Raw genomic sequence first — 21,222 nt, 5'->3', positions numbered from 1 at the left:
CACGCTGAAGTGTCCCCCCACCCCCCGAGATCTGTGCAGTGTCCAAGCCATAGCTGCTCAAGAAGCCATGGATCAAATGTCCAAATGCAGCTAATTTGCTAGCCCTTTCTCCGTCATTTGTCCCTGTGACGTCTCTGAGCGTGATGTGTACCGTGCAAGACTGCCCTGGGCACATGGAGGCAAAGCGTGAGGTAGGGCTCTTCCTTTCACCAGCTGGCTCGGTGACTTCTCTGCTCTGGGCTCTCAAAAGTGTGTTTGATAAATGAATGATAACTCTAAGTCCACCCTTCCTGTCCATAAGATAGACCATAAGACAAGGGAGCATAGCATTATTATTAAAATCATATATATATATATATATATGTAGGGCCGCACCCATGGCATATAAAGGCTCCCAGGCTAGGGGGTGGAATTGGAGCTGTTGCTGCTGGCCTATGCCAGAGCCACAGCAAGGCCAGATCCGAGCCGAGTTTGCGATCCATACCACAGCTCATGGTAACGCCGGATCCTTAACCCACTGAGCGAGGCCAAGGATCAAACCCACAACCTCATGTTCCTAGTAGGATTCGTTTCCGCTGTGCCACGATGGGAACTCCCAAAATCATATTTTAAGTCATGGTCCGCTTCGGCACACGAACTGCCGTTGACAGCACGTTATTTACAGCAGTTTACACTTTGCAGGGACAGGGTAGTCCTTACTGACCTTGCTGGTCTGTGATTTATTACATGGTTGTTCCTCAAACTCAAAAGCATGAGCTACGCCAGAAAGGAAAACCGACTGCGCAGGCTGTTGGGTCTCCAACTCCTTCCTGAGCTGGTTGAAGACTCTTATTAAATAAAACAGGTCATGGGGGCTGCATCTGGTGCCAAGAGGCGGGATGACCAAGCCCTGGCAGTGGCCTCCCTCACCCAGCCGGGCTCTGCATCTGTCCCCATCAGCATCTGCATCTGGAGACACGGGGACCCTCCAGCCACAGGCGGAGGGCCCAGGAGGGCGGGCCCGACCCCGCACTTGGGTTTTCTCCATTTGCGGTGGCAGAATGAGGGCCAGACTCCTCCGCCCGAGGGTGAGGAGCAGAAGGACTCTCCCACGGGTCAGCAGAGAGCACAGGGCCTGGCCGAGTCCCCCCTTCCCCCCGGAAGGTGACAAAGGCCACAGCTACCACGTCCTTACTTGTACTTGAGGTGCTGAGTGGTGCCCAGACACTGGAAGGCGCCCTTCACCATGATGGCCAGCCGGGTGCACAGGGCCTCGCACTCCTCCATGCTGGGGTTGGGGGACAGCACGTCAGGGCTGGGGGGACAGCAGCTCAGGGACCCCTGCTCCACCCCAGCCCCCGGGAATCTCTTGCCTGTGGGAGGTGAGGACCACAGCTCTCCCTTCTCTGATGATGCCCATGATGGTATTCCACAGCATGCGGCGAGCCTGGGGGTCCATGCCCGTGGTGGGCTCGTCCTGGGGGGCGGGGGCAGAGAGGGCAGGGGCCGCGCTGGGAGCCAGCCTCTCCTGGGTCTGGCAGCCTCCGTGGCTGACTCCCTGGGGCAGCTCTGCTCGCTGGCAGATGATGCACAAAAGTCACTCCCCGGTGGGGAAGACCGGAGGCCGGCGCAGGGCAGGGAGGGCAGGAGGTGAGTCAGGAGGGTGAAGAAGCCTCGGGCACGCTTCTGACCCGTTCGCCCACGAATGGCTTAAGGTTGGTGAGGGCCACCATGGAGTTATCTTAACGAAAGGAAAAATTCCATACATAATGTTCGCAGGGAGGCAGGAAGATAGCTCAGGTGACTTTTCAGGGTCCCTCCAATCTGGTGGCCTGTGCTCTCACAAAGCCCAGACTGCAGGGGCCTCGGGCCTGGTCCAGCTGTGCTGAGACCCCCATGAGCCTTTGCTCCAGGAGGGCTCCTGTCCAATTAGGAAATGGGCCTCCTCGGGCAGTGGTCAGTTTTGTCTGGACACCGACCTTCTGCAGAGGGGCTGACTACCCTGCTGCGCGCCTGCGGCCCCACAGGAGGTTTCCCAGGAACTGAGGGCGGGTCGTGACTCCAGCTGGGAGCCAAACACGGGGCTGACCTGCTCAAAACGAGCAGTAGAGGGAACAGAGGCGGAGCGCTGCGTTTTCTAAGTCTGCGGGTCTAATCACAGAGATGCAGCTCTTGGCTCCTGCTGGCCCTGGGGGCCCCGTGGTGGTCCCCTCACCAGCAGCAGGAGCGGCGGGCAGCCTATCAGCGCGATGGCTGTGGAGAGTTTCCGCTTATTGCCTCCGCTGTAGGTGCCGGCCAGGCAGTCTGCGTAGAGGGACAGGCCCAGGCTCTGAATACTCCAGTCTGTCACCTGGGGAGGAGGAAGAGATCCCACCTGGGAAAAGCAGACAAGCCAACACACCAGACCTCCACTAACCCACAGCCTTGAGCTCCCAGATGTCACACCTTCAGGACGACAACTCAGCAAGGCTGACACAGGACCGCCTGCTGGCTCACGGGGTGGCTGGTGGCCTTCAAGGCCAGAGTCTCCTTGGCTCTCTGAGCCTTAGATCCCAGAGTGGTTCGGTCAGCTCTGTACCCCTGGGGTGCAGCTCCCCGAAAAACGGCCTCCAGCTTCTCAGCCGGTGTCCTGGACTCCGGCCAGGAGTGGGAGAGGAAGCACCCCAGGGGCTCTTGGAGAGACGGTGGGTGCCAGACCTCATCGAGGCCGCACTAGGCGTCTTGTGGGCACATCTGGTACACCCTTCCTGAGCACCTCCTCCGAGCCAGGCACTGTACTGGGTGCTGGACTTGGGGGCTTGGGGGTGGTGACCGATGACCGGATACACAGAGGGATGGCAGATTAGAGCAGTGCTTTGAGGAGGTCACCAGAGACAAGCCCACGGTGCTTCTGCCCTCGGCACCTCTCCCGGAATGTTCCCCCCCGCCCCAGCCCCATGACTCTTCCTCTGCGAGCTGTCCCTGGGCAGCCGACCTGGACGTGCAAACCCCGCCCCAACCCCTGCTTTGTTTTTCCCCGAGGACTTTTTATTCTTGCGTATCGTACACTTTATTTGTTTGTCTTTTCGGTGTCTGCTCTTGGGCCCTTTGCTCTTTTTCACTTCACAATATCGCCTAGAAATAACTCCGTATCGGGTCACAGAGATTTTGTTTTGTTTTGTTTTTATATCTGCATAGGATCTTATTGTGTATATTTGTCATAAGTTATTCAGCCAGTTTCCTATGGCTGAACATTGAGCTAATTTCCAATGTTTTATGACTAAAACGCAGTGAATCACTTGTGCATAAACGTTGTCAACTGTGGGAGGTGTCTCCAGGGTAAAATGCCCAGAAGTGGCATTGCTAGATCAAAGGGTCAATACATATATCATTTTTTAGATATGAAGACAGGAATTTTTTGTCTGTTTTGTTCACTGCTATACCCCCGTTTTCTAGAACAGTTCTCGGCACACGGCAGACACTCAGTAAGCTTTTGTTGGATGAATACATGGGGATGGCTGGCCCCAGCTTTCCCATCTTAAATAAATACGCTCATGAAACAGGCTCACGGTTTACAGACTCCTGAGTGGGCACCACGGCCATGTTTTACCCTCTTGATTTCCTCGGCTGGCACACCCCGAAGCCGTGCGTAAAGGTGGAGATGTTCTCGCCCTGTAAGCAGGTCGTCGATGGCATCAAACTGCGGACAGTAGCCCATGCTTTGATGGACGTCAGCAATATTGGTTAAAATACTGCAAGAAGAAAAGGCAGTGAGCAGGTTTCCTTCCAAAGGGGGTGCCCAGCGCTCTGGGGCTGGAGGGGTTGCTGCCAATTAGAAAAGAAAGCTGGAGTTCCCACTGTTGTGCAGTGGAAACGAATCCGACTAGGAACCACTGTTGTGCAGTGGAAACGAATCCGACTAGGTTGCGGGTTCGATCCCTGGCCTCGCTCAGAGGATTAAGGATCTGGTGTTGCTGTGAGCTGTGGTATAGGTTGAAGATGTGGCTTGGATCTGGTGTTGCTATGGCTGTGGTTTAGGCCAGCAGCTGTAGCTCCGATTGGACCCCTAGCCTGGGAACGTGCATATTCTGTGAGTGTGGCCCTAAAAAAGCAAAATTAAAAAAAAAAAAAAAAAGCTGCCCTGCTCTTCTATTTTGCTTTAGAAACATGCATGACATTTAAGAATCAAAGCAGGGGCTCTTTAGTTAGACACTGATTAACTGATTAACTCCAGGAGTTGTGAGCTGTGAATCCAGTCAGATTCCCCCAAGTTTCCCTGTTTATGATAAACTGAGTACCTGTTACCCAAAGTCAGCTATGCTTTCGGATTGGGTCACCTCCCCTGTGGTTGAAAAACAAAGGGAAGACCAAATTTATGAAAATGACCAGTGGCCTTTGATCCCTTTCAAATATTTGGGAAGTAGCTAGAGAAGACACATGCTTCTCAGTGGAAGTATATTTCTCCATTTGTATTTCTTGGCAGAGACACAGTCAACAGAAGAAGAACTAATCAGATCACCACTCAGAGCGAGAGGCTGGCAGCAGAGATGGAGAAATGAAGTGAACTGAGGTTTGTCCACTCCCTTTGACCAATACACTCTCCCCCACTTGAAAACAGACTGCCCTGATGAGAAAATGAACTGTCCATGGGCTGGTCTGATTTCTTCTCCCTCCCCTTCTTGCTTAGGGTCTATGAATAAAGGATGGCTGCAACAGGCTGGGCCACAGAGGGGCCCTCCAGTTCCCCACTGTGCTGAAGCCACTTAGGTAGGGCGGGCCCATCAAAACCATCCAGGGGAGCAAGGAGGCTACTCCACCCAATTCACAGGAGCTGCCACTCCACCAAAGAACCTCAATCCTGTGTCTTCTTTTTTTTTTTTGCTTTTCAGGGCTGCACCTGCACCACAGCATATGGAAATTCCCAGGCTAGGGGTCGAATCGGAGCTACAGCTGCCGGCCTACACCACAGCCACAGGCAGGCTGGATCTGAGCAGTGTCTGTGACCTACACCACAGCTCACAGCGATGCCGGATGCTTAACCCACTGAGTGAGTCCAGGGATCGAACCCACATCTTCATGGATCCTAGTCAGGTTCGTTGAGCACTGAGCCACGAAGGGAACCCCCCGATCCTGTGTCCTAAAGCTATAGTTCCTTTCTAGCCTCCGTCTTGGTTTTACCTTCTGGGCATCGGACATGTCCCACGTGAACGCTGCCCTGAGGTCTCATGGTAAATCCCACCGCGTCCCCTTGCCCTCCACCCCTGCCTCTCCCCTTCGGTTTCCACCAGGAAGGCACGGGCATGGCTGCAAGCTAGGCTGGATCTGAAGGTGAGATAGACCTGGCCACGGCCTGGCTTCACCTCTGCCATTTCCTTTGCTCTAGACCCAACAGGGAAGGCTGGGGAAGCAAATCATCCCGTCCGAGCCAGCGGAGGATGCTCGGGCCTCCCCTGCGGTAGCATCGGGCCACACTGAGGATGGCTTTCTGGTGAGGCACAGAGGCCCCGGTCAGGCTGCAGCTGGTTAGATGTCAGCAGGGCCCACCTCTGCGTTACAGACCAGGGCAGAGTGTTCTCTGGGCATCTAGTGTGTGTGAGCGCTGCTGTCCAAGGAGCAGCCTGGGGAGAGGCAGACAAGTGCCAGCTTGTGTCCTCTGTCCTGCCCCGTCTATTTCCATGCTCCTTATGACAGAGCCGCAGGCGCCCTCCCGCACTCCAAGGGCACACGCCCGTCTCCCCTTTATAAAGGAACCTTGACCTGCAAGGCCGAGCATCGGTGTAGACGTAGCCAATGCAGAGCAAGGGCGCTGAGGGTCCCTGAACCAGCCCCGTGTAGAAACTCAGAGAGGATGCTTCATCACAGGAGTCTGAACCTGGGGCCCAGGGGTTCCCGTGGGGTCAGAAATGTGCTTCAGCGCTCAGTAAATTCCCAGAAACTGTTTGCAGAAATGTCTGGAGGGAGGAAACAGGAACCAATGGTGTGTTTTTATAGGAAGGAGGTGCGTGTGCGCCTCAGATGCTCAAAGGGTCGGATACTAATAACACACAAAAGACTAAGAACCACTGATTTGGTGCTTCCCAGAACTTTCTGAGAATTCAGGCTAACAGTTCAATTTTCCAGGAGTCTGCGTCTCAGACTTTTTGGACCATGTTCGCTGGGCGGTCCACCCTCGGCACAGGCCTCTCAGGCTCCCAGGGGCAGGGCGGATGCTCCTCCTTCCTACGTGGGACAGGGACCGGCCCGGGTCCTGGGGGAGAGAGCCTGAGACAGGATGAGCAGGACACTCACCTCTTGCCTGCTACGGTGGCATCTCCTGAGGTCACTGTGGTGTCCCCAGTGAGCATCTTGAACGTGGTCGTTTTGCCAGCTCCGTTCACTCCCAGGAGGCCAAAGCACTGAGGGCGGACACAGAGGACGGGCCTCACCCGAGAGCCCGGCCGGCCCGCAGTGTCAGGCCCCAGGGTGAGAGTGTGTGTGTATGTGGCGGGGGCAGGGGGAAGATGGCCTTTTAGACCTGTGCTGCCTTTTGGTCGCGAGCCATGCATGGTGCCAGGTGGCCGAATGTGCCCTTTCGGCAGAAGAAGACTTGGGGCTGAGGGCAAATGAGGAGAGGCAGATACGTGAAGAGCTCTCTGCGCCCCCCCTTTTTGCATCAAAGCAGGACATGACGTTACGAGCTGCTCCCCCTTCCTCTCCACCCAGACGGACAGAAGCTCATCACTGGAGACACCTCAGAGACCCGTGCCAGCCTGGAGGCGGCACCGGAGAGTCCGTGTGGCAGACTTTACTGACCGTCCCCTACCACTGGTCTCCCACCCGCTGGCCCTCCTGCAGCTGCCCGCCCTGGCAACTGTTCCATTGCTGCGTCTTGTGACCTCTCTCGAGCTGTCGTGGTCCTTTGCTAAGACGCTGCCCGAGCCCGCACTGTAACCACCCCCTCAGGTCCGGCAGCTCCCCGCGTGTGTGCGACGCACGGGCTGACAAGCTTCTGTCTTTCTCTTGTGCATCTGGCTTGTGTGAGGCCAGTTCACAGAGTCCCGGCCCAGCACCTAAGAGGCAGTAGGAGTGGCAAGTTTTCTTCCTCAGCAGCGGCTGCTGTGCCCTCAAATGCAGCTACGTGTGTGGTAAGGCAGGACACACACTGGATTTTGAAGACTTAGAACCACGACAAAAAGAGTGCAAAGTATCTCACGAATAACGTTTTCTATGAGTTACGTGAGGACGTGATACTATTCCAGGTATACTGGCTACAGTTAATGATTGCGATTAACTTCACCGCTTTTGTCCTACGGCTACTAGAAAGTGGACAGACCAGCTGGCCGGGGCTTTGTGTCTGCTCACTAGCTCTGTTTGAGTGGAGACGAGATGCATGCGGGAGCGGCCTCTGCGTGCAGGGGGGCCTGCGGACCACCCACCTCTCCGGGCCGGACTCCCACGCACAGCCTGTCCACCGCCGGGCTGGACGCGCCTGGGTAGATCTGCAAGAGCCAGAGAAGGTGGACTGAGTGCTGAGACGGGTGAGAGCGGCAGGGCAGAGGGTGGTTCAGGTGAAGGTGACACAGCGACACAGGTGAGCAGAGCGGTGCCGTGGGCCCCAGGAGGTGGACCCGCTGTGCGGAAACGCACAGAGGAGCCTGAGCGGTGCAGGTCGCTGGGGCCTGAGTCCGGGCCCAAGACGAGACAGGAAAGTGCATTGCATGAAGACAGGTCACAACACAGATGAAAGCCCCCATAAAACAAGAGAGGAACTGCCTGCATAAGCGTATCGCCTCTTCTCCAGAAGGCAAGTTACAACGTCGGCCTGCCATCTCTGGTCCAACTGGCACCTCCAAACGAACAAGCCTGCATCTAGCCCCTTACCTTGGTTAGTTCATTTAGCCTTAAGATATCAGTTTTAGTTCCCCCACCGATAATTCTTTGTCTTTCTTCAGCCACATCATCATCTTCATTGTCGATGGGCTCCGTGGCCGGCTCTGTCGTCCTGGAGGAAGGGAAGAGGACAGCGCAGGCGGGTGTACCTCGTCCTGGGTGCTGTCCTTCTCATCTCAATTCGAAGTCCTCTCCCTGGCTTCTGCCCCCGCCTGGCCCTCCGTCCGCTAAGGCTTGAGGCCCCAGACGACTCCCCGCAGGAGAGGCACAGGGCAGCAGGCAGAGAGCACGAGCGCTCGGCCCAGGGTCAGCCCTGGGCTCCAGTCCCGGCCTCTCCTTGGGCCAAACCTCCCTAACCTCAATTCCTTCAACGGAGGAAGGGTTCCTCGATTCCCCCCACTCGGGGGTGAGGAGAAGAGAGGACCTGCCAAACAGGACTGCGGTGGAGACGAACTTGGCACAGTGGCAGACTGGAGACTCAGAGCCTGGCAGCTGTGACTGCTATAAAGCCCTTGCTCTATGGTGAGAACTCAGCAAATGGGAGTCACTAGCACAAGCCTCCTGCTTCTCTTGGGGTCTCGGGTGGTCTCCTGGCCCCGCAGCAGTTCTCCATCGGCTGTAGGTTAAGGCCCTAACTCGCCGCTGGAAGCCAGAGCCCGGCAGTCAGGCCCCACCTGCCCTCCCCATCCGCTTGATCTACCCCCTCCACCCCGCCCTCTGACCTACCGTGGTCCCCAGCCCATGCTAGCCTCTCCCAGCTCTGAGCCCCTGTGGGCACTCCCTGCCCTGCCACGCGGAACCCTCGTCATGCTTAAAGCCACAGCCTCTCCTCTGAGCCTCCCGACCACCCCGGCCGACGTCTTCCCTCCCTCCCGCCAGTCCGTGACTAAGCCTTGTCAAACGAACGTCCCACTCCTTCTCCAAGCGGCTTACTCGACTCCGTCTGCTCCTGGCTTCGGTCCTTTCCAGGCTACCACTGTCTCTGGCCCGGGTGCCAAAGTGGCTTCCTGTCTGGCCTCTCTGCATCTAGTCCTGGCAGATCATGTCGTTCCCCGGATTAAAACACCCCAACAGGAGTTCCCATAGTGGCTCAGCGGTTAAGAACCCAACATAATGTCTGTGGGGATGCGGGTTCTATCCCTGGCCTCCCTCGGTGGGCTAAAGATCCCGAGCTGCCGTGGCTGTGGCGTAGGCCAGCAGCTGCAGCTCCTGCCACTCCTAGCCTGGAAACTTCCATGTGCTGCGGGTGTGGCCAGAAAAACAAGCAAACAAACAACAAAATGCCCCAACAGCTTTCTGCTGCCCTCAGGCTTAACTTCCAGGCCTCGCAAGGTGAGGGGTCGCTGCTGTCTGCCTTGTCTCCGGGCCACCCCCTCCCCGCAGACACATCCTCTACCGAGAGCGCCCTCTCTTCCTCCCTCCTCGTCCTCTCTTTTCCTGGTTGCCCCTCGGGACCAGCATGGCCGGGAGCGCCTTGAAGCCAGACTGTGGAACGCATCTCTGTCCTCTTTCAGGCCTAGGGCGGTGGGCAGGATGCAGTCAACTGTGTTGACACAGAGTTAGAAGCTAATGAGTCTGCCCGGGTCAACCACTCCCCCCGCCGCCTCCTGCCCAGGCTCCTTAGGGGGTCTGCAAAGGCTGAGGGTCCCCTGACCACCCTCTGCCGTCGCCCATCCCAGAACCACTTTCTGGTCATTATTCTAAGTGTGTTAAGACCCGCTATCTCATTCTGTCCTCATAACCCCTTTGTGTGGGGAGACAGCTATGATACCCACAACTCAACTCCCTGGGGATCAGACCTCAAGACAGCCCTCTGAATCCGTATTTCCGCGTGACCACCGTCAGCCGGAGAGGATGAGGGGTTAAGAGAAGACGCTGCCCAGGAAAGCTTGTTCCGAGCGCCCAGGGACTGGCAGGCCCAGCTCTGGGCTGAGCCCACTGCACGTCAGCCTGCGCTGCAGCCGGGCTGCCTTCTGGAAACCTGAGCACCCACTTAGGAAGGAGGCAGGGCTCAGGCAAGAGCCCGGGGAAGACAGGCACAACTAGAGGGGTGAGGGTCCCCTTTCCCTGCAACCGCCAAGCCCCAACCCCTGCACCTGGCTGCCTCACCTCAGCCACCACCCATACTGTCCCCTTCCTGCCCTGTCCTGACTCACACATCTCGTGAGCACAGGGCCTGCCTGGTCTGTTTTCTTACAGTGCATAAATCTCTGTGCTGGTGCTCCGGAGAACCATCAGCCATTATCCTTTGCTAGGCTGTGACCCAACTTAATATGCGTTAATGAACACGTAGGATTAAATATGAGTGACCGAACTTCAGAGCATTGTATTTTAAACACTCCAAAGTTTGTTTATTTATTTGGCTGCACCTGTGGCATGTGGAAGTTCCTGGGCCAGGGATCAAATCTGCTCCATAGCAGCCACCCAAGCCACAGCAGTGACAATGCTGGATCTTTAGCCCAATGCACCACAAGAGAACTCCTTAAACATTTTAAAGTTTAAATCCCTCACAAATTCTAATGTGCCTCTTTTTTTCTTTTTCTTTTTGCTTTTTGCAGCATATGGAAGTTCTCAGGCCAGGGTTTGAATTGGAGCTGCAGCTGCTGGCCACAGCCACAGCCACAGCCACAGCAGATTTGAGTTGCATCTGTGACCTACACCACAGCTCATGGCCACACCGGATCCTTAACCCACTGGGTGGGGCCTGGGATCCCACCCATGTCCTCGTGGATGCTAGTCGGGTTCTTAACCCACTGAGCCACAACGGGAGTTCCCTAATGTGCCCATTTTAATGTGTCTCTCCTTGTGTTATTCAGAACAAGCTCGGCTCTGAGAACGCACAGAACTTTGTGGAGCGGGGCTCATGCGTAAAGGGATGACCACCTGGATGTGAAGGCCGTCCCCTGACGGTCCCAAGGAGCTGGCCCCGGCACCCTCAGAGCAGCAGCAGGAGCTCACCATCGGCGGAAGAAGAACTGGTGCTGGATGAGGAGGGTCAGGAGGAAGTACACCACCCCTTCTGCTGCCATGGCAGCCAGGTTCTTCCCGATCAGCTCCCACTGGAAGGGACTGGAGGAGTGCTCCTCACCTGGGTTGAGTTAGACGCGAGGACAGGAATTAAATCCACTTAGCTGCCTCGGCTGTCCCTAAGGAGCTCAGCCCAAGCCTCGGCTCAGCTAGACCAGGCTTATGAAAGGGACGACGTCACAGCCATGCCCGCGTCTCATCTTGGCTCCTCAAGTCAGCGTGGGGAAGTCAGGAGCTACGCACCCCTCCTGGGCCCCCAGCCATGGAAAGGGGGCTCCCGATAGCCAGGTGCCCCAGCCCGAGGTCTGTCCTTGGAGTTCCATCACAGCCCTCCCGGCCTTGGGGGATCCAGAACCACCTGACTGCTACCCACCAAACCGGGCATAGACGTCTGTCACAGCCTGGCTCAGCGCCAGGTCAATGAGGCCCCGGCCCAGGCAGAAGTGGGGGAAGATGATGAGCAGCTTCCTCAGCATGGCATTGAACCTGAGCAGTGTCTGAAATACAGAAAAGCAGACAGGCAGCAAGGGGGACCAAGCCCACCTGCCCCCTCCTAAGTGCAGTGTTGGGGGGGTGGTCCTGGACACCCCTATGGGGCAGAACCAGAGGGGCCCTAGTAGTGCAGCAGATAGGAGGCTTTGGACTCCTCACGAGAGGTGCCTCTAGCCGGCAGCCTGCCTGGGGAGCTTTCACTGAAGCCTTTGAAATGACACAGGCCCTCCAAGGCTTATGTCACCAGGTGAGGCAGCTGCTGTGAGCCATCACTGGGGATCTATCTTAGCCCAGCTGGTGCCAAAGGGGAGTGGGGCCCTGAGCATCCTCTAGCTCTGCTTCTCAGCGCCTACAGGGCAGCTTCACCTGTCTGCACCTGTTACCAGTAGGAAAGACGGCCGGAGACCCTCCCTGGTGTCTGGGTTGAGGTGGCAGGACTTGTTTTCAGCTGGCAGACTGGGCTTGCTGCCTGAGCCTTGAGGGTCAACGTCGGACAGAGGGGACACAGAGGGTGAGGCTGACCCACTTTTCTGGCCCATCCCCTGCTCCAGCACGGCCCTCCCCTCCAGCCCGCACCCTTAGCTTGCGTTACCTCATCTTTTTCTCTGCCTCTCCCCATGCTCCCGCACACCCCTCCCGGAAGGCACTGTGCTCTTTTGCCTCTGGGTCTTTGCACCTGCGGCTTCTATTAACCATTGCTGTTAGCGGGAAAGAATGCCCTTTCCCTGCCTGCTCTCTGGCAGAGTCCTGTCCTTTTCTGGGAATCTGGCTCGAATAGCCCTTTCTTTCATGAGCCTCTCCAGTTCCCATGGTAAAATATCCAAGTCTCTTTTTCAGCACTTACCACATTGCCATTTTTTTTTTTTTTAAATGCCGCACCCATGGCATATGGAGGTTCCCAGGCTAGGGGTCGATCGGAGCTGTAGCTGCCGGCCTACACCACAGCCACAGCCACGCCAGATCCAAGCCGCATCTGCAACCTACACCATAGCTCATGACAACTCTGGATCCTTAACCCACGAGCGAGGCCAGCGATCGAACGTGCATCCCCATGGATACTAGTCAGGTTCTTAACCTGCTGAGCCACAGAGGGAACTCCTAATTATTTTTTTACCTGCCTATTTTCTCCACTAGCCAGTGGTCTCCAGAGGGTGGGAACTGGGTCCAAGTTATTTTGGCGTCCCTCCTAAACAGCTTGCACAATGACGAGTGCACAGTAGATACTTCGTTATGGATTTGATGGGCTACTAAAATTCTACTTATTCTAGGCCAGGCTCAAAGTGAACCCCTCTAGGAAGACCCTCCCGACCCCCAATCCAGCTCTTCGGCCCACTCGGGTCTGTAGTCTTTCATCTATCTGATTTCTTTGCTGTTCTGCCTCACGCTGCCTAATGGGACATTGTGTGGGGGTTTCCATCAGCTCCTAACTTGGGGCACAGGTCACTTCCTGCCTGGGAGGGGAGTTTCGGGGCAGGACACGCGGTCCCACGTGTTTATAGGTTCGTCCCTCCCAGGGTGCTGACCTGGTGGATGCCGTGTGACTGGGGAGCCTCCTGTGGGGTCCTGGGAAATTCTGCAGCATCTGTCTGTTCCACAATATGTGTGAAAGCTACTGGCTTTTATGCAGGGAAGGTGCTGGTGCTCAGTCATTGGCTGAATGAGCGCAGCCCACAGGAGGGAGGAGGCTCTGAGTTGCTTTAAGCTGACTTTTAAATTATTCTGATGTAGCACATTCTCCTAAGACTTAGTGGGCAGTAGCTGGTGACAAAAACAGCTCTGAAGAGCCGCATTTTGAGTCTGCTGGGCTGCCCCGGGCAGCGGTGGGGTCTGTGTTCCTGTCCACCTCCCTTCTGGGGTCTGACTGTGATGGGGCATGTTTTTGATCAGTCATGGGACAGACGGGTTTTGCTTCTTGCTTAGTAACCACAGAGAGCCTTCCAAGGTCTGGGAAGAAGCCACTCCCAGGAGGTGCGGCCAGGGGTCAGTGCAGGTCTGCTCTGGGTCTTCCCAGCAGGGCCCAGAGGTGGGAGTGGGGTGGGGCCACAGGGCGACGGGCAGGTGCACTGGCTGGTACCCACCTTCCGAGGGAGGGAAAGGCTGGAGAAGCGCAGGGGACACGGGCACACGGGGAGAGCCCACCGATCCCTGGGGGTGTCCCCAGGCCAGCATGGCCAGGCCTCAGACGCAGGGACTGGGAGAGGGGGTGTGGAGCAAAGACAGCCCTGGAGCCACTGCCACTTTTTAGGATTCATTCTGGCCGGTTCTTTCTGGGCAAGGATAAGTCTGGAGGGGGTGGATGGGACACCGGACTTCACGGCTCATAGAAATGAGCCATTCAGGGCTACAAATTCCTGACCTCTGGACTAAGCTTCCTGTGGAGGAGGACATGCAGTGCTCCTACAATATGGGTAAGAAATGCGGAGAAAGCGTATGTACGTGTCTGCTCATACGTCTCCAGAACACGTAGAAACTCAAATGAAAGTTGCCTCTGGAGAAGGGAACTAGGCGGGTGGGGAACAGAAACAGGATGGAGACTTTTATGGCTTCGTGCTTTTAAACTTTTGAAATCACAGGAATGCATTATCTGTGTGTGTGTGTGTAAAATCTAAACCCAAAGTCCCCAAGGAGAACTTCCTGAAGGAGTAAGAAGATCTAAAAGCCTAGGCTTATGAAAGGTCATTTATAACCTGCAGAATGAGTTCAGGAAACTATGATCCCCAGAGCACACAAATGAACAGAGAAAGAAAGAAAGACAAAGAAAGACAAAGAAAGGAAGGAAGGAAGGAAGAAAGGAAGGAAAGAGGGAGGGAGATCCATGTAGACACAGGATTGCCTCTGGCTCTGCCCGACCATCACATCCTCTTTAGAATCCTAATAATCAAACGAAGAAGCCAAGGAAGTCCTGCTTACCTGGTTATTCTCAAATAATTCCAAGACGAAGGTGATGGCACTGCTGTTGATGCCGATGAACAGATTAGCACAAGCTAAGGCCACGTAGGCTGTGCTGGGGACGTCAAAGAGGAAGGACGCTGGGTACATCATGGGAATGACCGCCCACCTGTGGGGGTGACACAGCTCAGTGGGCGGAGCCCTTCCTCCCATCCGTCTGCTGCTCCCCGGGATATAATGCGTTCTCCCCCCGCGTTTGACTGGTGAGAGTCCCGGGGGAGCCAAAGACATGGTCCTTCCCTTGATCTCTGCTCCCCTTCTCTGCGTGGATGTAACAGTGCCTCCCTGGCCACCTCATGGGGTTTTGTGACGAGCAGATGAGATGGCAGCTGTGAATGTGCGTGTCAGTTCCAGAGCCTTGCACAGGCGTCCGGGGTCCTCTACCTGCAGCGCTTCCCACTCCAGCCTGGATCAGCAAAGCTGGACTGAGGTCCCAGCAGGCTCGTCTCTACAGTTAGGTCCCTGGAGCTGAGGTGTCACGGTCACTGCTTCCTGAACTCCGTTTCCAAACAGACGAATGGAGGCCATTGCTCCAGCAAGACTACTGGCCCCAGAGGAAGGGCCAGGTGTCACCAACCCCATTTTACGGAGGAGGAAACTGAGGCCCCAAGGGGGTGGATGACTTGTTCACAGTCACATACATAGTAAGTGTGGGCTTGGACATAAGTTGCAAGCTTTGCTCTGTAATTCTACCGGATTAACCCCTGCATTATTCTCTAGCCCTGACCCAGGAGCAGCTTTTCTGCTGCAATCTTTTCCTACGTGCCAGTAACTCTTGGCCGGTCCAGATGGAGACACTGAAATGGACAGGGCAGCCACAGGTATATCAGCTTCAGAGCTGGGTGAGGAGCTGGGCAGTGATGGATTTCCAGACTTTGGTCAGGCCACAGTTTGAGTGGGACGAGATTAAGATTCAGGCCGTGTGGGGTAGCCCACTGTCCCTGCATGGACTGGGCTGTAGGAATCCTTGCATGCGTGGAGTCGAAACAGAAGGCAGGCAGGTTCCTGGCCAGCAGCTGCAGCCCCTGCTGGAAGCTGGAACCTGACTTTGCCTCTGGAAAGCCCAACGTTGTGTCAGAAGAGCAGGCCCCTCCCCGGGCTTCCCTCTGGCAGCATTAGCTCAGGCCCACAGCTCACCCGTACAGCAGGAGCAGAGCAACCAGGGCGGGAAGGTTGTCCGGGGACGTGTAGGCTTTCTTCTGAAACCCGACGAAGATGCTCACCACCAGCGCGGCGCTCACAGCGTAATTCATCTGGAGGCAAGAGAGGCGAGGGGCTCTTAACCTCCCGCACCGATGCCCTGTTTCGCAACACCTCTGGAGGAGGGCAGGGCCAGGCTCCTGCAGCGCTTTTGTTCTGAGAGTCTGTCTGTCTGAATGGGTCTTATGTGTTACTGTCCTGAGTCCTCCTACCCCCTGCATCTCCCTGCCCAGGGCACTTTCCGGGGTATCTGGTGAAAGAACGAATAGAACATTCCGCTTAGGCTCTCCTTCTCTCTTTCTCATTAGTCACAGAGTTCTGTTGATCCTACTTTCTAAGCAGGTCTCCAGAACTCAGAAAAACTTACGTCCTTGGCCTCACAGGTCAAATAGAGGAAACCCTGTCATCACTTCTTCCCTTCCCTTCACACACGACTGGGTTCTAAAGCCATCAGGATGGACAGGGACGGTGGGCAGCCAGGGCGGGGGCCAGGGAGGAGTCCCGGTGGTCCCCAAGCAGAATGAGAGCACGTGAAGGGCGAGGGGACAGATGAGGGGGCGGGGGCAGGCTGGAGTCTAAGTGGGGTCAGGAGGGTGCCTTACAGGGGGGGATGTGGTGTGGGGTATCGGAGCCAGAGCAGAACGAGGAGGACCTCCCCCTGCGGGGGCAGCAGGGGAGGAGAGGATGAGGCAGAGTCAGGGACGTACCACGTACAGGTGTGGTGCTCAGGTTGGTACATGGCTCAGGGACAAAAGAAACCAGCTTCTTGCTTGTGGAGAAGGGAGTTAAAAATATGGAAAGAAGAGTTCCTGTCGTGGCTCAGTGGTTAACAAATCTGACTAGGAACCATGAGGTTGGGGGTTCAGTCCCTGGCTTTGCTCAGTGGGTTAAGGATCTGGCGTTGCTGTGAGCTGTGGTATAGGTCGCAGACGCGGCTCGGATCCCACATTGCTGTGGCTGTCGTGTAGGCCGGTGGCTACAGCTCCAATTGGACCCCTAGCCTGGGAATCTCCATATGCCGCAGGAGCAGCCCCAGAAATGGCAAAAAAGACAAAATATAAAAAAATAAAAATAAAAAAAAAATATGGAAAGAGAGAAAACCAGAGTGAGCCTGTGGTGCTGGGTTGGAACCAGTGGTTTTGGGGAGTGTTTCGTTCGGTTGTGTTCAGGGACCAGATGGAGAGGTAGAGATGCAGGTCTAAGAACACGATTGCGTATTTCACCGCGTCCTGTCTCCTGAGAGGCCCGGGAGCCACAGATCCCCAGGGGCGGTGAACAGAGCTAAGGCCCAGATCCTGGTATGTGAGGGGCAATTGCCACTGCAGGGAACCAGAGCTCCTGGTGGGGAGGGCTGGCTCCAGGTAGGGTGGGGGAGGAGCAGGGTGAGCTGTGGCAGGAAACAAGGAGCCTGGGGCCCAAGTCAAGGGCCCTGGAGCTTGAAGGCTCCCCTGGCCAGAATGGATAATCAGAGCACCAAAATCAGCTCGAATGGCATCACGGAAACCACGACTCCAAAGGTAAATACTTGATTAAACGGAAAGTCTGATAACAAACAAGTGACCCCCCATTCTTATTAATTATAAGGAGGGAAGAGTAACTTTATAGTGAAGAAGCTTAGCAGACACCACCTTAACCAACTGACCGAAGTGACACCATCAGACCAGGACAAACTGAAATCAGAGCTACCTGGTAGGGACAGTGAGAAGGAGAGAGCACATCCCTTCCTAAGACTGCTGCACGGCCTTGATCTAATCAAGAGGGTACATCAGACAAACACAAATCAAGGCACATTCTGAAAAATACCTGGCTATCATCTTCAAAAGTGTCAAGGTCATGAGTGTTAAGGAAAGACCGAGGAACCTTTCCAGGCTGAAGGAGACTGAAGAGACAGGGCAGCGAAGTGTAACGCCTGATTCTGAGCTACGTCCTTGTCTATAAAAGGCATTATTGGGGCCACTGATGAAACTTGGGTGAGGTCTGAGGATTCGATGGGGTGAGCCTGCGGTGCTAGTTTCCTGGTGTTGGCGGGTGTGTTGTGATTGTAGGGAGTGTGTTCTCGGTGGTACGAGGCACACACCAGGGGTGCGGAGGGGTGGTGTGCGTGTGTGAAGCGTGTGTTGAAGGGGCATCTTGTAAGCAGGCTCAGGAAGAAACTGTGTGTACAGTGTTTCTGTAAGTTTGTGATTCTTTCTAAATTTAAAAGGAAAGAAAAAAAGATGATACATAAAAAAGTAAGAACTTACATCCCATGTGTGCCAAGTGAATGATGTAAGCAGTAATCGTTTGCTCATTTATTCAGCAATGACCCCTAGACCAATGTCAGTTTGTTTTTGTTTTTGTTTTTGTCTTTTTCTAGGTCTGCGCCCGTTAACCACTGCGCCACGACGGGAATCTTACATTCTTTTTTTTTTTTTTTTCAATGTCGTTTTTTATCACTGGCTAACGAGGGTGCTAAGCTGCTTGAGTTCACATTCCAGACCAGCCTTAAAGTTCTAGAGCATCAGCAAGCCTGCTGGGGCCATATTCACCATCTCCTACCTCTTCATCAGCTCGCCAAGTGACTGCCTCGCCAGCATCACCTCCCATTCAGACCCCCACTCTGTCCTTCTCACCACAAATTTCTCCTTGGGCTCAGAGATTTCTGGAGCCAGGCACAGGCAGGGGTCAGCCCCAAGGGTAAATTTTATTCCCTTTCTTTAGAAAAAAAAAAAAGGAGAATGCAAAACACAGCTTTTCAGGGCAGGGGAGCCTCGCCCCTCCTCTCACGTTTAAAGCGCAGGGCCCGAACGGGCGCCTCAAAGTCGCATTCTTGTCCCACGTGAGGCTTAGGGGCTCTGACCGCCTCCCCGTGTGTTCGTAAGAGTTTCCTCGTGTGGACAGAGAGGGAGGGACGATGAGCTGCCGCGGGTAATTTCCATGGTGGTGTCACTAAGCGATGGCAGCTTAGTTAGTTGAGTAGGATGAAAAAACCATGTCTTCGTAAACCCTAATATTTGCCGTCGTTACTAAAGCCACGGTGGAGAAGGCCGTGGGTGTTGTCTCCGTCCCGATGTGTTCACCCGGAGACGCACTGGTCTGAGACTGTCGGGACGAAAGTTACCCAGGACGCCCGGAAGAGACTGGAGTGGGTGTCCCAACGACCCCCTCCCGCCGCTGCAACCAGGCCTTTGCCATCGCCTGGTTTTGACGCTGTGGCCCGTCATCAAGTAACCCGTCCTGAGCGCCCTCTTCCCCCTGACCCTGATTGGGAGAGCGGTGGTAGGTAGTCTGCTGCTGGTTTGACACATAAGGTTTTCTTCACCTTCCCTAAAGTGTAGGTAATCCGATACAGTGAAGACCCGATTCCTTTGGGAAAGCAAAATCAGGCCACTAGGTAGGGTTGCCAGACGTAGCAAAGACACATATGGAAACGCCCAGTTAAATCTGGATGTCAGATAAACAACCAATAAATCTTTTAGCCTAAGAATGCAGTATGGGGGGTGGTAGGATTTACTTTAAAAATTGTTCCGGGAGGTTCATTTTTTCCCCTTGGAGGGTGGGACAGGATTTAAAAAGAGGACATGGGTGAAGGACTGACCTCTTGGCTCCCTCTTCAGCTCCAGGCAGGCAGGCCCAGGAAGGCCAGCCTCAGGCCTGCGGGGCAGTGATTATGCGGTGGGTCGAGGGCCCCTCCGTGCAGGGTGAGCACAGCCCCCCTCAGCAGTTGCCAAGCTGAGTGCCGCGCCTTGCCCCAGCCCCGGCCCTTGGCACAGCACCTGCCAGCAGTGCCCCTCGCCGGAAGCGTCCCCTCAGTCAGGGCAGACTCACACGCCAGCCCGTGGTGGGAGCGCGGTGCTGGGAGCTGACGCTTACCATGTCCCAGAGGAAGCTGGTCAGCCAGTAGGTGGTGGGGCTCACTCCGCTGACAAACTGGAGGTGCTTGGCTTGGCTCACCCTCTCCTGGATCAAATAGAGGACAAAGCTGGCAGGGATGAAGGACATGGCGAAAATCACGCAGATGGCCACCGCAGCGTCCACTGAAGTGGTCAGCCTGCAGAAGGACGGGGGCCACAGGGAGAGAGGAAGGGGAGGAGGAGAAAGTCAGGCTCTGAGAGGCCCCACCCAGCCCCAGGGACCCCAGCGACCCGTCTCCAGAATCCCCTTCCCCAGCCTGGAGCTCATCAGCCCGAGGCGCGGTCTAAATCAAACTGGGTCAAGGTTAAGCGGATATTCGTGGGTTTCCTGTTCGAGGTTAACATTAAATGTTCAGGTTAATAGCGAATGTTGTTCCCTGTTAGTATAAAAGTCTAGATACATTTTCTTTTTATTTAACTTTCTACTTATTTGTTGATGGTGTATAGAAATGGATTTTATGTTAATCTCCTATACTATAATGCTCTTACTAGTTCTAATAATTTGTCTAAAAAATTCAAGAGTTTGAATTTTTTTTTTTTTTTATATTAAATTTTATTTTATTTTCCCACTGTACAGCAAGGGGGTCAGGTTATCCTTACATGTATACATTACAATTACAGTTTTTCCCCCCACCATTTCTTCTGTTGCAACATGAGTATCTAGACATAGTTCTCAATGCTATTCAGCGGGATCTCCTTGTAAATCTATTCTACGTTGTGACTGATAAGCCCAAGCTCCCGATCCCTCCCACTCCCTCCCCCTCCCATCAGGCAACCACAAGTCTCTTCTCCAAGTCCATGATTGATTTTCTTTTCTGAGGAGATGTTCATTTGTGCTGGATATTAGATTCCAGTTATAAGTGATGTCATATGGTATTTGTCTTTGTCTTTCTGGCTCATTTCACTCAGTATGAGATTCTCTAGTTCCATCCATGTTGCTGCAAATGGCATGATGTCATCCTTTTTAATGGCTGAGTAGTATTCCATCGTGTATATATACCACATCTTCCGAATCCAATCCTCTGTCGATGGACATTTGGATTGTTTCCATGTCCTGGCTATTGTGAATAGTGCTGCAATGAACATGCGGGTGCATGTGTCTCTTTTAAGTAGAGCTTTGTCCGGATAGATGCCCAAGAGTGGGATTGCAGGGTCATATGGAAGTTCTATGTATAGATTTCTAAGGTATCTCCAAACTGTTCTCCATAGTGGCTGTACCAGTTTACATTCCCACCAACAGTGCAGGAGGGTTCCCTTTTCTCCACAGCCCCTCCAGCACTTGTTATTTGTGGATTTATTAATGATGGCCATTCTGACTGGTGTGAGGTGGTATCTCATGGTAGTTTTGATTTGCATTTCTCTTATAATCAGCGATGTTGAGCATTTTTTCATGTGTTTGTTGGCCATCTGTATATCTTCTTTGGAGAAATGTCTATTCAGGTCTTTTGCCCATTTTTCCATTGATTGATTGGTTTTTTTGCTGTTGAGTTGTATAAGTTGCTTGTATATTCTAGAGATTAAGCCCTTGTCAGTTGCATCATTTGAAACTATTTTCTCCCATTCTGTAAGTTGTCTTTTTGTTTTCTTTTGGGTTTCCTTTGCTGTGCAAAAGCTTTTCAGTTTGATGAGGTCCCATGGGTTTATTTTTGCTCTAGTTTCTATTGCTTTGGGAGACTGACCTGAGAAAATATTCATGATGTTGATGTCAGAGAGTGTTTTGCCTATGTTTTCTTCTAGGAGTTTGATGGTGTCCTGTCGTATATTTAAGTCTTTCAGCCATTTGGAGTTTATTTTTGTGCATGGTGTGAGGGTGTGTTCTAGTTTCATTGCTTTG

The 21,222-nt window shown here is 54.2% G+C and overlaps 1 protein-coding gene across 7 annotated transcripts in view; it reads right to left on the bottom strand.

Annotated features, from left to right (window-relative positions):
• The window catches only part of ABCA4 (ATP binding cassette subfamily A member 4), a 156,746-nt gene that overhangs the window by 4,716 nt on the left and 130,808 nt on the right, over positions 1-21,222 (bottom strand). For all 7 annotated transcript variants that reach the window (XM_085023903.1, XM_085023904.1, XM_085023906.1 and 4 more), the window contains 12 exons: positions 19,348-19,525; positions 15,433-15,548; positions 14,257-14,404; positions 11,228-11,351; positions 10,786-10,915; positions 7,819-7,939; positions 7,374-7,436; positions 6,247-6,353; positions 3,569-3,710; positions 2,195-2,329; positions 1,353-1,456; positions 1,175-1,267 (listed from right to left, as the gene is read on the bottom strand). In XM_085023903.1, the coding sequence (XP_084880029.1) occupies positions 1,175-1,267; positions 1,353-1,456; positions 2,195-2,329; positions 3,569-3,710; positions 6,247-6,353; positions 7,374-7,436; positions 7,819-7,939; positions 10,786-10,915; positions 11,228-11,351; positions 14,257-14,404; positions 15,433-15,548; positions 19,348-19,525 (1,461 nt within the window). The remainder of the gene's footprint in view (positions 1-1,174; positions 1,268-1,352; positions 1,457-2,194; positions 2,330-3,568; positions 3,711-6,246; positions 6,354-7,373; positions 7,437-7,818; positions 7,940-10,785; positions 10,916-11,227; positions 11,352-14,256; positions 14,405-15,432; positions 15,549-19,347; positions 19,526-21,222) is intronic.

The sequence above is a fragment of the Sus scrofa genome, chromosome 4, assembly GCF_054392235.1.
Source record: "Sus scrofa isolate SSC_HxYL_T2T_F1_AM1 chromosome 4, Sscrofa_HxYL_maternal_Yorkshire_Landrace_v2.0, whole genome shotgun sequence".
NCBI classification, from domain to species: Eukaryota; Metazoa; Chordata; class Mammalia; order Artiodactyla; family Suidae; genus Sus; species Sus scrofa.
Note: the sequence above shows the minus strand (reverse complement) of the source record. Positions and strands in the feature narration are given on the sequence as shown.